Source organism: Drosophila arizonae, chromosome 3 (assembly GCF_054131065.1).
Source record: "Drosophila arizonae isolate 15081-1271.41 chromosome 3, UAZ_ARI_1.0, whole genome shotgun sequence".
Lineage (NCBI taxonomy): Eukaryota > Metazoa > Arthropoda > Insecta > Diptera > Drosophilidae > Drosophila > Drosophila arizonae.
Genome location: NC_142923.1, coordinates 20,404,550 through 20,421,513, shown reverse-complemented (window position 1 = coordinate 20,421,513; position 16,964 = coordinate 20,404,550). Strand labels below are relative to the sequence as shown.

Sequence of the window (16,964 nt, the reverse complement as noted above, 5' to 3'; positions counted from 1 at the left end):
TGTCAATCTGCAGCGATTTTTTCATTTTGTTTTTTGATTTTTTTTTTTCGTTTTGCCTCACTTAGTTGCATTTTTGTCGCATGTTTTGAACTTTGCAATCGATTTGGCTCAAATTCCGAACATGTTTTGATGCACAGACGTGGAATTATGCTCAAAGAGTGATTAATTTAACTTTCAAGCTAAGCTTGGCTTTTACTGTTCATGTTAGCCAACTAATTGCTGCTAACTAGCTTCGAGGCATTTATTTTTTATTCTTTCTGGGAGAACAAGAATTTAATTATAATATTTATATATATGATAGGCCATAAATTAGGCTTAATTAAACATAATACAAGCTAAAAACATATACTTTTTTATATTATAGAATAAAATTGTGTTGAGTGTCGAGCATAATTGTGGGTTGTGCCAGGGTTACTTCGCAAATCTGTTCAAAAAGATCAGTAAAAATTTATGAAAAAAAAAGAAAAACAATAAAAAAGACAAAAATTGAAGTCCAATACAATTTGGCCTAAATTGTTGGGCTTCTGCTGGACTGGCCAAGATTTCTTTTTTTTTTTGTTTTTGTGGCAGCTAAGCACATTTCGTGCCTGAGCTGGAATTGAGATTGTGTCGAGGTTAGTTGAGGTAGGTACGGATAGTATTTGTCAATTCCGACTGCACCAGAGAGAAAGACAGAGTGAGAGAAAGAGCGAGAGCGAGAGCGAGACATTCGTGCAAAACCTTCGACATTTAATTTGGACACATTTCGAACTGTGCACGTTTACAAAAAAAAAAAAATATATATATATATATACATATATATATAAAACAACAGTTGTTTACATCAAAGCAACAACAATAACAGAAACAACAACAATTACAATTTTGCTCTTAACTACTGCAGTTACCTAGTTCGTTTAATTTTTTTTTTTTTTTATTATTATCATTTTTTGATAATTGCGCGAAAAGGTCACGAGAGTAAAAATTGTTAATTTCATTTTTGGGCTGCATTTTATGTCACTGTTAGAGCAATTGTTTAGTCTGTTTGTTTGTCGTTAAAACCGTTATTATAACGCTTTATTTTTTAATGATTTTATGCTGTGACCTCAACACCCGCGCTTGGCCTTAGGGCCGGCACCACTTATCGCACTGAAATTCTGGGAAAATAAATAAAAGACAAAGCCACGCAAATGGCAGCTAAAAGTGGCCAATTTTTGTTGTATGTTCGCTGTCCATTTGACATTTTGGCTTTAAGGGGCACGGCACTAACTGAGACCTTGAATCGCGCAACTCGACGAGACACAATGCCAGGCTCGCCTACGCTCAGCGAGCCACACGGAACCGCTGGCCCAATGGCTCTGCATAGAGTCGAGAGAATTTGCAGTTGACTGCTGCTGCGCTGATGCATTCAAGAACTGGCTGACACGCCCACCCGCCCAACAGTAACACTCTCGGCACTTCAATTACCAACGAGTTTTAGCCAAATAAAAGTAAAAAACAAAGATTAAAATTATATACAAAATATACATATTAAATAAAGATTTGTTAGGGGCAGGTTTAAAGTGCTCGCAAATAAACTTGTCATTTGCATCGTATTCGAATGCCAAATTTAAGTATAGTACTGAATACACCATTACTGATAAAACACAGATAAAAAAGTGCGAACATAAATTATTTCAAATAATTAGAAATTGGGAAATTTCAACAAAACTCGATATTGTAAATGAAGATATGAAGCGGAACAAATTAATGAATGCAATAAAAGTTTTTGTCATTTTAATTGAATGTTTATTTAATAGAGATTTCAAAAGATTAAGTGAATAATCTTAAATTAATATTCAAATGACATAATTATGAGTATATTTATTAAATTTCATTATAAAATAAACTTTTTTTTTTTTATAAAAAAGGGAAATAAAACGCAAATCAAGCATAATATCAAATCGAGTTTGTTGCCTAAGTCTTTAATAAAGTTCTTTTGAATTATACATAAAGTTCTTGTCATGCAAGATATTCATTTTGTACAGCTAGAATATGGTATGCAGCGTTATTTTAAAAGGCTGCTTGACATCATAAAGTTATATAATATATGGTCATTTATATGTATTAACAATGATATAATACATATATTTCTTTCAATTATTTATAAAAATAAATACGATTCAGCCATAATTATATTCAATTTAGAAACGCTTTAGTCAACCCTTCTCGTTTGATCTCGGAAATACCCCAGCTATAAGTCATTTAGCACACATGTTTGGCAATATAAAACAATGCATAAATCATTTTGTGTGCTACGAAGTTGTTGTTGTTTCGTTTTCTTCTTCTTCGCTGTTTCATTACTTGTGTGTTGTTTCTGCCCATGTCAAGAAAATCAGCGCCGCAATTAGCGCAAAACTGAAACAATAAGATCACGAAAAACAAAAAAAGAATTGGATTAAAAAGAGACAAAACAAAATACAAACAACACAAAATCCCAGGCATGGGAATTATGTCGTTTGTACGTTTTCATTTGTTTGACTTTTGTCGTGAATTGCGGATTGTGTGAGAGTGTAAAAAAATATATATATGTATATATACATAAATATATATGCATATACGTGTGCCTATATGAGGCGTGTGCGAACTGGCAACGGTTTCTATTATGTATTAGCATCCACCCAGCTGCTGTAAATTCAATTCAAATTTATTGTCTATGTGGTGCAACTGGCTCAGGTTGCATAAATAGATTAGAAAAGTCAGCAAATACAAGTCCAGATATTTAAGCATTTAATTGGCAAATAAAAGTCAGCCCCAACTATAAACAGTAAATATTTATAGTTCAGGTCGAGCAGAAATTCAGGTGGTAACACATTTATATCCAAATGAGAGCTCACAGAAGCTGCTAAAGATCATCAGCTAATTCAAGGGCAATATGATATAATCTCTATTTTTATTTGGTTTCTTAAATTAAAACTAAAATACGTCTCTTATCCATTTGCCAATCTTAATTTAAATATCCGATTACAGCATGAATGTCAAAAAGGCGCATTCACTTTATATTTACTTTTAAATTCAATTTAGATCTTGGAAATACCATTTTAAACTTTTTACGAATTACAGCTATCTGAGACTCTTATTATTATTATATATAAATATATTAAACCATTTTTTAAATCCATTTTTATGCATGAGAAATTATATTTTCGCTGTTGATAGTTATCATTTAACATTTTTCTTTATTTTAATTTCTTTTTTATATTTGCAGTATAAATTGTTCCTTGTTATTTTTTTTTCATTTAATTTTTTTTTTTTTATAAATATATATGTTTTTCCCCTTTTTCAGATTTGCTTAAAATAAACACTTTCATTTAATTTTGTATTTTATTATACTTTGCCTTCTTCTGAAAGAGTTTTGGTAATTATTTTATGATGATATATTTCTGTTTTTTTTTTTTGTTTTTAGTTATCTAATTTTCATTGTTTTTTGATTGATTTTTAATATAATCCTTTTTTATTTAAATATATATTTATGACTTTCCTTTTCTGCTTTGTCATCTTGCTACCGTGAAGATATCTATTTTTATAAATCTTTTGTTAGATATTTTGTGGTATTTTTAAATTTATTTATGTAAACTGTTTTGTCTTATTTCGACTTTGAAACCCATGAAATAACTGTATATATTTCGTTGTTGACATTTCTCAATCAATTTTCTGACAAATGTGACGATTGGCATGCAAACACGCCCTATAAAACAAATCAATGATTATTTAATGTGTCATTTGCTTTGATTCGCTCAACAGCAATAAAAAAGCAACAACAACATAAAGGAATGACAATGTAAAATATTAAATTACTAATATCCAAATTATTTTTCGAAGAGGCTTAAAAACACAAACAGCAATAACAATAGCAATACCAATCACAACAACAACAGCAGCAGCAGCTGAAATGCCACAGTGACACACTAACTGGGTGACTGCCAACAGCAACAACAACAACAACAACAACAGCTTTGCCATCGAGTCGAAGAAAACTTAAATTATGCAACATTTGCGCCGCGGACAGCTGCTGGCAGTGGCAAAGTAGCAGTCAAAGCAGCCAGAGCAGCAGCAGTAGCAGCAGCACCACCACCACCACCACCACTGACTTCAGCCGCATCGCCTGCAGCAGAGGCAGCATCAGCTTTTAGGCTAGCAGGCCAGTTGGCTAGACAACAATCAAATGGCCGCCACATTTGGGAAGCTGCCACCGTTCGCCAGAGATGTCTGTGGCTTTGCCTTTGAGATATGTCGCTTTCAATTACTCTACAAGTGCTTGCCGCTGCCCCAAATGGGCGTAATTGACAATTATTTAGGCGCTCAGATAAAGAACTTGAAGGTGTGTCAAAAAAAAAAAGAAAAAAAAAAAAAAACAAAAAAGAAAAGAAAATGTAGTGAACTAAAACGAAAACAAAAACCGCTAAAAAGCTTTCAATACGGAAACCAAGCCAAATGCCAAATCGAGTTCGTTGCCTAAGTCTTTTGTTTAGCACAGCAGGTGAAAGGATCACAGCCAGCAAATGCAACCGTGTGTGTGTGGCTTACTAACAAACACATACGCAGCTCAGGCACACCCCAATCGGCGGAAAAAGAAACGAAACTGTGGCATTTCGCTTGCAATTTAGCGCCATAATTCATATTCCATGGCGGGGATAATGCTGTGTGCCAAGGAAAAGTTCGGCTATTTTTTTTGTTTCGCGCTCGCTCGCTGCGGGATCACCTGGCTGCAAGAGTGGCCAAAAGTGGGCAATACAATTGCATAATAGTTTAGCTGCAATGCGATGCGGTAGCTTTTATGGCTAATTTAATTGTTGCAATTTGAATGCATGCGATGAGAAATGAAGGCTTTGATCTGCCACTCTCGATAGCCGATCATTGCGCATTATTCCGGTAGCCGCAGCAGGCAGACGTGCGTAATGTCTGACGCTGGCCGCTTAGAGGTCACAGGCGATATAAAAAAAATGAAACTCAACCATCAAATTGCTAGATAGTGTTAAATGTGCCAAGATTAGCAAACATAATTTCATGCATGTACTTGGATATTAAATGAATGAATCTGATGAAATAAGCGTGTTTTTATAAAGGCTATAATTTTAGAAATATTAAAGGCCAATTTTTCAAGATTCAATTAATTTGTTTAATAGATTGAAATATGAACATGATAAAATTGTGCAATTTATTATTTATAATCAATAAATTAACTAGGCCTAACACACGAAATACCATATGAGCAGGTTGGCTGTGTAGACATTCCAAGAATTTCCCACTCCTACTCTATCAGCCTTTGACTTATATAGATATACATATTTTATATAATTTTTCATATATAATTTTGATTTTTAAATTTTAATATTCGACAGAAAACAAGAATAAAATAGATAAATATCACTCCTTTGATATTTATAATCTATTATTATTTGATTTAAATATGTGTCTATTTAAAATTCATTTTTGGTTGTCAAAAAAAAAAAAAAAAATTTATAATAACGCTCTGTCTATTTGGTCGCGTTATTCTGTTTGCTGTATTTATTTTTCATTTATTAACAAGCTTGCTGCAAATATTAATAAATATTTTTTAACAAGACTTCCTGCCAAATTTAGCTATAATGAAATATGTTTGAAGAAAGAAACAAAAGCCATAATTATTTATCGCTTGTAGCTGCTTCTCACCTTATGTGTTTCGTAGCATAAACCACAGCATTTTTGATTAATAACAAGGTTCTTTATATTGTAGCCAACTGGTTTAGTATAATCTTCGATTTATAGTAGAATAAAGACTTATTGTTTTAAAGATTATTAAAGATTATTACATTTTTATGAAAAAGAAATGACCTGTTAGCTCTCTATTATAGGGAAATGAATCGTATATTTTGTATTGCTTATAGGAAATCAATTTTCTAATGCAGCTAATTTCTATCTATCAAACTAACTCACATGTATTTATTCATTTGTCTGTTACAAATCTTTTTACAACTGCAATATGCCGAACCATTAGCCATTAGTAGAAACCATAGTAATGATAATAATATTAATTCATTGAGCTGCACTAAGTTCAACTCTTGTGGCATTTTGTCATATCAACGACTTCAATTGCTCCATAAAAATACAGGCGAGTAAATACTTATACATATATACATATACATATATATTGTGCATAAAATCCCCATAAAAAAAGGTAGTTAAGAGCGCTTGCTGGTTGCTGGCCAAGCGAAGCATAAAGCCAAATGCAGGGCAACCAAAGAATCCCAAACAAAGACGAGACAACACACATGTCCAAATCGCGAGGGGGCGGGCAACGTGCAAGGGTAGGTAAGGGAAGGGGGCGGCTAAGCAGGGATTTCCAGATTGCCTCAGCAGGCGGCTGGCTTGCTGCTTCACTTGACTCGGAATTGCAGCAAAACGCTTTAGCGGAGGCTGATTTCGATTACAAGTTTTTGATTTTGCTTCTTTTTTTTTTTTGCTTCGTTTTCTTTTTTTGCTGTTTGGTCGAAACTGGTGCAACTCGTAGCTTGAATCTATTTGGCTGCCAACTGACGCTGCATTTGTCGTTGCATTTTTTGGCCAAAAACGTAGCCAAAACTCATTTCGCAATTTGAAAAAGAAAAAAAGAAGCCAAATCAAATAAAATCAAAAGCAAACAACACACTTAGCTACAATTGGATGGACAACTTGGCGACGTCGACGTCGACGTCGATGACCTCCAAAAGTCGCTGTCTAGATCAGCGCTCATTAGAGCAAAAGGCGCGCTTGCAAAACGTGCAACGTCTTTCCGAGCTTTTTCTCAGACAACAAACAAGAAAAAAAAAAACAAAAAAAAAAAAAAAAAAAAAAAAAAAAAAAAAAAAAAAAAAAAAAAAAAACAAAAAACAAAAAAGAACTACAAAATTGAAATCAAGAGACCAAAAAATTAAATAACAACAACATTCAGCTGATATTGCGAAAAATTACATTCAGAGTTTTTCATTCGCCTTGTCGTCGTCATTTTGTGGCAATTAATTAGTTTGCATCAAATATGCGTACGTCCTACTCCCACGCCCCCTTCCCATTTTTGGCAGAAGCAGAAAAAAAAATATGATTTTAATTGCCACGAACAAAAGTTTTTCGTGGCCACTGAATGCCGCAATTTGTTGGTGGTCTGCGCTGCTCTCCGTTGTCTTTCGCATTCAATTTTCGTTTGGGTTGGCCTCTGCGAGCGAAAGACCATTGCGTAAAAGCCATCACCAGCCATCCATGCGAAAGAGTGTGTGAGAGAGAGCGAGAGAGAGAGGCTGAATAATCAGGCACAGTTCCTGTGTAGCTGTCCGTCCTTCCCTACTTGAAATATTGATGAATTTTGCATTAAAAAGCAATTTTTGTATTTTAATAATATTTAGCTGATTAATTGAGCTCGAAAGTCTTTTATATTAATGAATATTATTTATATTGAAAAAAGGGTCAGTATATGGTTAAATGACATATGTATGATCTGAATGCAGCCTATAAATATATTATAATTTATGATATACTAGATTATTTATGTGAATTTAATATAATTAAAATTTGACTAAACTTGTTATGAAATGCAAAAAAAATATATATGTATATACAGATATGTACTTAAAAATACTTATATATAAATTAATTAAAGCCTCAATAAGGACTCACATATACATATATATTTGATTAATTTTAGCTTTGACCTTATCTGCAATTCAAGGCGCAACAATAGACTTTATCCATCTTTGACCACAATTGAAAATAAATCTTTACACATTATCCAATTGAGCTTAAAGACTCTCAAAGACCTTCCCAGTCTGACCGATTGCTCTTTAAAATTACTATTCCTCTGCATCAATGCCTAAACCAGATCACTCTGATAATTCTTACTCTGTCTGTGGTAAAGTAGTTTATGTGCTGCAGTTGTTAATCATATTTAATGACAGTCTGCTGCATTCTTGAGCTATTTAATTTGTTATAATTAAACCCTACAAAAATAATGATTTTATGGCAATTAAGCTGCATTGAAAGATCCGCTTGGTAATTGCATGGCAGTTGCGCAATCCAAAAGCCAAACTGAAACACAATTTCAATTGCAAGTGGCACTCTTAAAAAAAAAAAAAAAAACTAAAGACCAAAGACACCTACGAGAGGCAGGCGCAGCTCAAGAGCTTTTGTAACAAATGATGGTTGAGGCAATGAAATGTGTAGGTGCTTCGGACTGCAGCAGCTAAATCGAGCTGAAGTCAAAGTTAACTGCCACGCCCCTTCCATACGTTGCTAAGTCGATGACCTTCAGCTGTGCTGAGAATTCTTAGGCGCCTTGTAACTGGTTCTTCTAACTCGCTCTTTGATCGATCTTTGTTGTTAGTCTTTGTTTTTTTTTTTTTTTTTTTTTTTTTTTTTTTTTTTTTTTTGTTCTGTTTAGAAACTTGAAAGAAAATTAAGTCAGAAATTAAAAGCGAGGCGCGTTCGACTTTTTTATTAGAAAGTTGTTTTGCTTTAGTTCCGTAAGCAACGTCCTTGGGCATATGCAAAGAGGCGGCCGCGGGGGCTTTGACCCGGTACATTAGATGAGCGCTAAAACCAAAAACCAAATCAAAGCATAGATTGTTTGATATATATGTTTTTTTTCACTCTAATTTAACGTCTGCTATATTTATTTCCATGCACATGTGTTTGTTTTATAACGCCCATTAAAAAGCCGAGCCGGTTTTCAAAATTGTTGAGCATCTTACGGCTCCCACTCCCTAGCATCCTCCTGCTTCTGCTCTAATTAGGTGTGTTTCTTGAAAAACCCAAGTGGGGAAAATGCCAAAAAAAATATATATATATATCAGATAAAAAAGAAATAGCTCCAAATTTGTTTAAAGCGATTCAATTCATCAAATTGCAATAAACAGATTTGTTTTGTTTTTATATGTATGTATATTTTATATCATCTTTTGTTATGTATTTTGCTAATGGTCAATTAAGAGTTGTTGCCTGTTTGTTTAAGTCGCCTTTCGCTGGCTTAGAACTCGGCAGTTGCAGTTGCTTTTGAAAGTTGAATTTTTGGTATTTTGCGAGGAAAAACCCGGCCATAAATGGCCATATCAAGCGTCTGCTCTGGTTTCGTAGTTATATATTTAAATTTATGAGCGTTAAGAGCTGTCGCTTCTGCTCTTGCCTTCTGACCTTTAATTGAACTGGACTCAGCGAGAGTCGCCTGGCACTTCGGCCTTGTGTCTTGTCTCTTGTCAGCCGAATCGCGTATTACGCTCTGACTATCTAAATATGTGATTTGACATGCGTCGGCCTTATCACTTATGATGGATCGTCGTCTCACAGCACAGTCCATCCAGTGACAATGACATGCAGTTCCAGTATTCACTAAAAACTGGGTCAGCGCTAAAAATTCGGTATCAATTTGTCGTGAGGATGCTTTAAATACTTTTTTATGATCTATCAATCAAGGCTCATTAATATTTATTTGTCATATACTTTAAATGTCAGCTAAATCATCAACTTGGATGTCAATATAAATATAACTTAATACCTTCCGATTTAGAAAATGTTTAATTTATTTGAAAGCAAGCTTTGGAAAAAGAATGAGCTAGAGGATAAAATTTAAAGGTATTGGTTATAAAACAGGAAATTATTGGACAACCTTGAACAGAGCTTGACTTTAATTTAACAAGTCTTTTCATGCACAAAATTTGATTATATTGTTTTACATAAAAAGGAAAAAAGTATTGGCGCTCATAAGTAAATTAAAAGAAATAATTAAATTTTTTCTAAAATATTTTTTTATGTAATATGCCATTTAAATTTTACACAATCCTACTATTTTGGAGTTTACTGTATTGTTGGCTTTTTTTATAAAATTATTAAAAATTTGATAATGGGGAGCAGCTTGTATGATATTTTAATTTAAATTGAAATAAGATGTTTAACAAACATAAATTTAAAAAAAAAAAAAAAGTCATGAAATTTGGCATAAAGCTTCGAAAGAACAATATTATTATTCTTTGTTTTTGTTAACCCTACAATTTTTTTTTGCTTTAAGAAAAATATTTGCATAAAATAGAAATGAACAATTTAAATTATTTTATACAATTTTATTTCTTAAAAACATTTTTACATCATTTGCTTTTTTTTTTTTTTACATATATCATTTCATTGTACGTCGAAACCTTCTACTGATAAACAACAGCAGCTAAATTGATTATAAACTTTTGTAATGCTTTTATAAACAATTAGCTGGAATTTATCCTAAGCTGTTAGTTCAAACATAACAATGCTCCGTTTGATGGTTTTTGGGAAATAATTTACAAAAGGCTTTTGTTGTTCTTTCTTGGGGGCGTGGTGTGTGTGTGTTTGTTTTTTTTTTTTTTACTTAAGATCTAATAGAGTGGCAGGGTGGAAGTTCTACTAGAACCTCTTGGAAATTATTTTGGGGGGAGCGCAGAGACCGTGTGTGAGTGTTATTTTGTTGTTTCATGTTTTCTTTTCTCTTCATTTGGACAGAATTAAAAAAATTGTTACTAAATTTAATTCGGCTCATATTTTTGTGGTAAGTCCTTGGCCTAGCCCCGAATAGAATTCGCAACCGCTCTACTTGTGGTAGCCGGAATGATCGGCGTAAACGCTGGCACCGATTCCGCTGCCTGGGCCATAGCCGGTGATGGGGTATTTGCTGATGGCATAGGTGGGTGCGTGCTTCACCACGGAGTGCGACACATGGGGCACCTTAACGTAGACGGGGTAGGGGCGATCGACGGGCACATGGACGGGCACCTTCTGGATCTTCTCGACGTAGACGGGGTATGGCTTCTCGACGGGCACGGGGTAGGGCTTGGGCACCTCAACGGGCACTGGACGATCGACGGGCACATGGATGGGCACCTTCTCGTGGCGGATAACTTCGTAGGGCTGTGGCACTGGAACGGGTACCTTCACGTACTCCTTGACGGGAACGGCAACCTTGCGGATCACCTCATAGGGCTGTGGCACGGGCACCTTAACCTCAACTGGCACGCGCTTCTCATGCACAACGGGGTAGGGACGATCAACATGAACGGGCACGGGCACGCCCTTGGTCACAACGATGGTCTTCTGGACCTCAGCCTGTTTGCTGATCACATAGGGAGCAGGCACGGCATGCGAGTGAACGGCAACAGCGGGTGCACTGTGGCCATAAGAGATGCCTCCAGCACTGGGTCCCACAGCGATGGCAGCTGGACCGGAGTGTCCAATGGAGCTAATGCCATAGCTGCTGCCACTGACAAGGGAGCCTTGACCGATGTGGCCAACGTCCAGACCAGCATGACCATAGCCATAGCCCAGATCGAGCAGGCCGCGTTTGTCCAGCTTCTTCTCCAATGGCACCTCATCGGTGGCACAGGCGGAAGCCACCAGAAGAGCGGCTAAGCAGAACTAGAATAGAGTGTAAATAAGGCGGAATGAGCACTAATCGGGCTAAGTAGAGCACAATAACAAAGTTCAGTAAATGTTGGCCAAGTGAAACTAAAAATCGTAAGGGGCTCGTCTTCAGAGTCAAGTGAAAATAACATTCAATTGTAATTCGCAACTTGTTCTAGTGTATCAAAATTCAACTGCAATTCAATTGTAATTCGCAACTTGTTCTAGTTGTTGGCATTATTATGCAATGGGGGCCGGGCCGACTTGCGTTAGGTAATCAGATTAGAAAGTTATGCGATATATATGACGCCCACTATTTGGCCATAGTTCGCTTTCAAATGGTCAAGTGAAACGCGTGTGTGCGTTGCATGCGTAATGCGAGCATGACAAAATGCGCGGGGCAAGAAAATCAGATATGTGTATGGATATATATTTACACATACGTCACGCATGCGCGCAGTCGCAAACCATATGCATTTACCGCTAAGTTGTGCCTGTGCGGTCAACTCATATTATTTGTTAGCTCAGTTTGATTGCAGTGGCCAATAGCAAAATGGAAAACAATTTCGCATTATGAGCATTTATCATTTGTGTGATTAGCCGCATTTGTTTCAAGTTGAAGTTTGTCGTTTAGCGCTGGTGTTTTGGCCAACATATGTGAGATTGTGCAATTTGTAAACAGGAAGTCAATGAAACGGAGTTGCGGTCAAGCACCGAAAGGCAAAGACAGACAGAGCTCATAAATATGATCATATTTAGCAATGTTAGCGCGCTAATCTATGTGGGAGTTGATAAACAATGCCACAATTCCCACATTGAAATGAATTACTTAGAATTGAAACAATTCTTTTGCTTTTATAATTCTGAACCACATTATTTGCACATAATTGTTAGAATAAAATGTGTTTGATTGTGTACTTACGAATACTTTCATTGTGAAGTGTGTTGGGACTCGCCAAGGCTGCAAATAAATAATAGAAAATAATACATATTAATTAGTTAATCTTTTTAAAGTTGAAACTAAACTTTAGACACTTTGCAAATACTTTTGAAATTAGTTTGCTTTAATTCTTTTTGTTTTGTTTTTTAAATATAGTTTTTACTTGAACACAATTTGGAATGAAAACTTTAAATTTGGTTTGCATATTTTCAAAAAATAATAAATATATTTAGCACAAATAACTGGCGGCAAAAATAACTTAGTGCGTTTGCCAACACTTACGAGCAACGCTTGAAAAACAGTGTTGTAAGGACTTGTAGAATCACACACGATTCCAAACCTTTGACTGGATGCTGTCTGTGGTCAGTGGCGCACTTTTATACCCCCAAAGAGTTTTTGTGTCAAAACGAAACTGAAAACGCGCCAAGCTCCAAGCGCCAAGTCCGTCATAAGCGAAAGAGCTTTTTGTGGCGGAGAGCGCGTGCGCGCCACGCTCTCTCTCTCTCTATCATGCTCAAAAAGCTCGCCTCAGCTGCTGTGCATTGGTATTGGTTAGGGGTTTGCGCTTGTCTGCGTGGAGGCTCGGAAAGGTTTGCAACGGAAGCGCCCACTACTACCAAAGTGCCTCACCACTACCACTAAGCGGCTGCTGTGCTAGTATTGGTTGCAGATTTCGAGACTTTTCAAAGCTGATTAACGCTTAAGATGCGTCATAAAAAAAAAAAATAAATAAAATATCTACGTCAAGCATTAATTACTCTAGGTAGAGCGCTTTGTCTCTTTTTTATTCTAAATTTATTCTGGGGAACTCCAAAGAAATTCTTTATTTTTTAAATTAAATCTTTTTTTTTTTAATATTACAAAAAAGGCACTAAGTTAGATATGTCAATGTTCTAAACTTATTTTTTTTTTTCTAAATTTCTGCCTCTTAGGGGTTTTTTCGTATTTTATTTGTGAGTGCCAAACCTGCTCTACCACTGCACTCAAGCTGGTAAAAACCCAAAAAAAAAGAAAAACAAAATTGTCGTACAGAATCATATTGTTTTTTTATTTTTTATTTTTTTTTGTTTTTGTTTTTTTTTTTTTTTTTTTTTTTCATTCAGGCAGTTAATTGATTGCCATAAATATGTATAATATTAATACATCATTTGAATTTCATAGATGCCAGAAGTATGTTCTAATAAATATAATTATATAAATCAATTGGATTGCTTTGCCACATTTTCCCACATATTTTATCGTACTTTTATTCGTGAAACTGTGCATTGCATAAGCGTTGACACAGACAGCGGCTGCAAGGTCTTTCACTATCTTCATTTTCGCTCAATCAGCGCATTTAAATGCACTTAAAAAAAAAAGCAGTTGAGCATCGTAATAAAGAAAATTTCTTTATAAATTAAATGAAAGGTTTCAAAATAATATAAAACTTAAAAATAAATCCTAAGTAAAACAATAAACAATATCAAAAACATCCAGAATGAGGTTCAAAATATTTTTTTTTTTTTTTTTTTTGTTGGGCTGAGGTAGGAAAAAATGCTTTATGCACCGTCAGTCATGTCGTCACTTTGACCGGTGTGTCGGACTGCATAACTGCTTACCGACTAAAAAATCCTCCTCTTCTGGGGCTCAAATCCACCTTGGAACCAGGAGATATCCCGCATTAACCTTCAAGGTGGAACCCCATTGTGTGCTCTAAATGAGCGTTGCCCTCTGTGTGCCTGCGTCCAGGTCATACTTCTTCCGCCGCAGAACCTTTTCGGCGAAGTCATAGACTTTTTTCCAAGCGTCTATGCTGCTGCACATTTGCTGTACTAACGTCTCTACTTTGACTTCACCTACTGTATCTGCCAGGTCGATTCTTTCTTCCGACCATCTTTTGCAATTGAAGAAGGTGTGTTCTGCATCGTCCATTGCATTTTCGCAGTAAATGCAGCTGGATTCGGCAGTTTTCCCCATTTTATTTAGGTACTTTCGAAAGTATCCATGTCCGGAGAGTAGTTGTGTCAAATAGAAAGACGTTTCACCGTGCTTTCTATTTATCCACTGCTCCAGATCGGGGATTATTTTAGCGGTCCATCTTCCATACCTTTCGCATGACCATCTCGCCTTCCACGAGACTATGGTTTGCTGTCGTATGCTCTTTGCCGCATGTTCTGAGTATTCTCCTCTTTGCCGAAGATTCCATATTTTTTTGCGCTCTTGGGCAAGCAAGTCAACCGGTATGACTGCTGCTATCACAGTCACGGCCGCCCCGGAGACTGTGCGGTACGCCGATGTTATCCTTAAGGCTGCTCTTCGTTGCACAGCTAGCATCGGTTTTCGCCTTACATTCGCCTCTAAGGTATCCGCCCATACTTCACTGCCATATAGCAGTATTGCATTTGTCGCTTCCATGAGGAGTCTCCGTTTTCCTGCCGTCGGGCCGTCAACGTTTGCCATCAGTCTACTCAGAGACCCCGTTGCTGTCGCTGTTTTCCGCGTGGCATACTTCAGCTGTTCCCAGAAGGTAAGTTTACTGTCCAGCCTAACGCCTAGATAGTTCACTGTCCTCTGCGTCCTTATCAGGTTTCCGCTTACTCGCATCTCTATTTCGGTTGGGATCTGCTTCCCCGTGAACAGAAGTAACTCTGTTTTATGGGTGGCAAGCTCCAATCCTCGAGAGCTGAGCCATGTCTGTGTGCGGATCATGACTTGGGTAAGTCTCTTTTGGGCCTCTATGGTGTTTCTGGCAGTAATGACGGCTGCGATATCATCGGCATAACCAATAAGGAAGGTGTCTTCAGGCATTTCCAGTCTTAGGATGTCGTCGTAGCTGATATTCCACAGGTCTGGTCCCAGGATTGACCCCTGTGCAGCTCCTCCAGTTACTCTGTATCGTTTTGTTCCAGTTTGCGTGGAGTACAGGAGTATTCGATCCTGCAAATAGCTCCTGATCATATTCATGAGGTACTCCGGTATCTGGAAGCGGTGTTCCAAGGAAGTAAGCATATCAGTCCACCTTACACTATTAAAGGCGTTTTTAACGTCCAGCGTTGCTAACAGAACAACTGGGCGCGAGTATGCATTTCCTCTTTGCGTAGCTCTGGCTGCCTGAACCACTTCATCGATAGCTCCCATTGTGGATTTTCCAGCTCTGAACCCATGTTGCCTAGGGCTAAGTCCTCCAGCAGCCTCTACTGCTGCGAGTAGTCTAGGTCTTATGAGCTTTTCTAAAAGCTTCCCAGCTGTGTTTAACATACACAATGGGCGATAAGCCGAGGGTGTATTGGGATCGCCTTTGCCTTTGCTAATGAGCACCAGTCTTTGTTCTTTCCACGCTTCTGGGAATATCCTTTCTTTTAGACATGCGTTATACATCCTAAGTAGAAAAGTGGGACGTCCTGATGCTATCACCTTCAGTATTTCTGCCGGTATATTATCTGGTCCCGGCGCTTTCTTGTTCTTCAGGGAGAGAGCTGCAATGTTGAGTTCTTCCTCGGTGAAATCTGGGACTGAACCATCGAGCTCTACGGGTGCTCGCTCATGCGCCTCGTGGATGTGTGCTGGAAATAGTGTTTCCACTATGTGATCCATCGTGTCATCATCCACGTTTGGCACTGCTCCGTAGTTTCTCAGCTTTTTCATGACTATCTTGTAGCCAAGTCCCCAAGGGTCTTTATTTATATCTTTGCAGAGCTCTTTCCACTTGTCATGCTTACTGCGTGTGATAGCAATCGACAGTTCTTTTCTCGCAATCTTGGCTGCTAACGCTTCCGTCGTGAAATTTCCAGAGCGTCGTGCCCTTGTTAGCCTTCTTCTACATTGTATGCATACTTTCCTTTTTTCTGCAATATCGTGGTTCCACCAGTACGCCTGTCGTCTACCTCCGTGTTTGCTGTGCGTTTTTGGCATCGATACGTTACACGCTCTTTCCATAGCGGTTAGGCTTCTTTCGACCACTTGCTTCGACGTCAATGTGCCGTCGAACTGTCGTTCTCGCCTATCTAATTCAGCTAGTAGTTTGCCTGTATCCACCTTACTTATGTCCCATCTATGAGAAGTCTTTCTTGAGTATGATGGGTGGTTTTGCTGACTGGTATTTTGGAAGTCATATGATATATACTCGTGATCACTTCCCGTGAAGTCATCGAGTATCTTCCAGTCCTTTATCCGATCTACGATGTGTTCGGATCCAAAGGTTACGTCAGGTATTGTGCCTTCACATCCCGGCCTATGGAAGGTAGGTCTGCTTCCGCGGTTTGCTACCACTAACCCGGACCTAGCGGCCATATCCATAATTTTTCGTCCTCTAGAGTTAGTAGACGACATTCCCCAGTCCACTGCTCGTGCATTCAGATCGCCTGCCACAATGAAGGGCTTCCGTCGATCCACGAGGAGATCCTCGATTGCATCGAGTTTATTCTGGAAGGTGCTTATGTCATCGCTAGGGGTTAGGTAGCAACTGACTACTGCGACTTCTCTGAAGCGTGCGTAGACGTAGCAGTTTCCCATCTTGCTTTCTAGTGGCTGTTGTCCACTACTACTGGGGATCCATATGGCCGCAGTCTTGGTGTCGTCCTCTAACCAAACTCCGTTCTCTTTTCGCTTATATTGCTCACTGATGATCACTACATCTATAGCATGTTCTGCTACTATCTGTGTCAAA

The 16,964-nt window shown here is 37.4% G+C and overlaps 2 protein-coding genes across 7 annotated transcripts in view; one reads left to right on the top strand and one right to left on the bottom strand.

Annotated features, from left to right (window-relative positions):
* Ance-3 (angiotensin-converting enzyme Ance-3) overlaps window positions 1–16,964 on the top strand; it is a 66,794-nt gene that overhangs the window by 35,016 nt on the left and 14,814 nt on the right. The gene's annotated exons all lie outside the window — the stretch shown is intronic.
* Window positions 10,335–12,736, bottom strand: Vajk3 (cuticle protein vajk3). The gene is made up of 3 exons (XM_018003466.2): window positions 12,602–12,736; window positions 12,302–12,340; window positions 10,335–11,394 (listed from the first exon to the last, which is right to left on the bottom strand). The coding sequence occupies exons 2-3, from the start codon at window positions 12,311–12,313 to the stop codon at window positions 10,573–10,575; spliced, it is 834 nt and encodes a 277-aa protein (XP_017858955.1). The 5' UTR covers window positions 12,314–12,340; window positions 12,602–12,736; the 3' UTR covers window positions 10,335–10,572.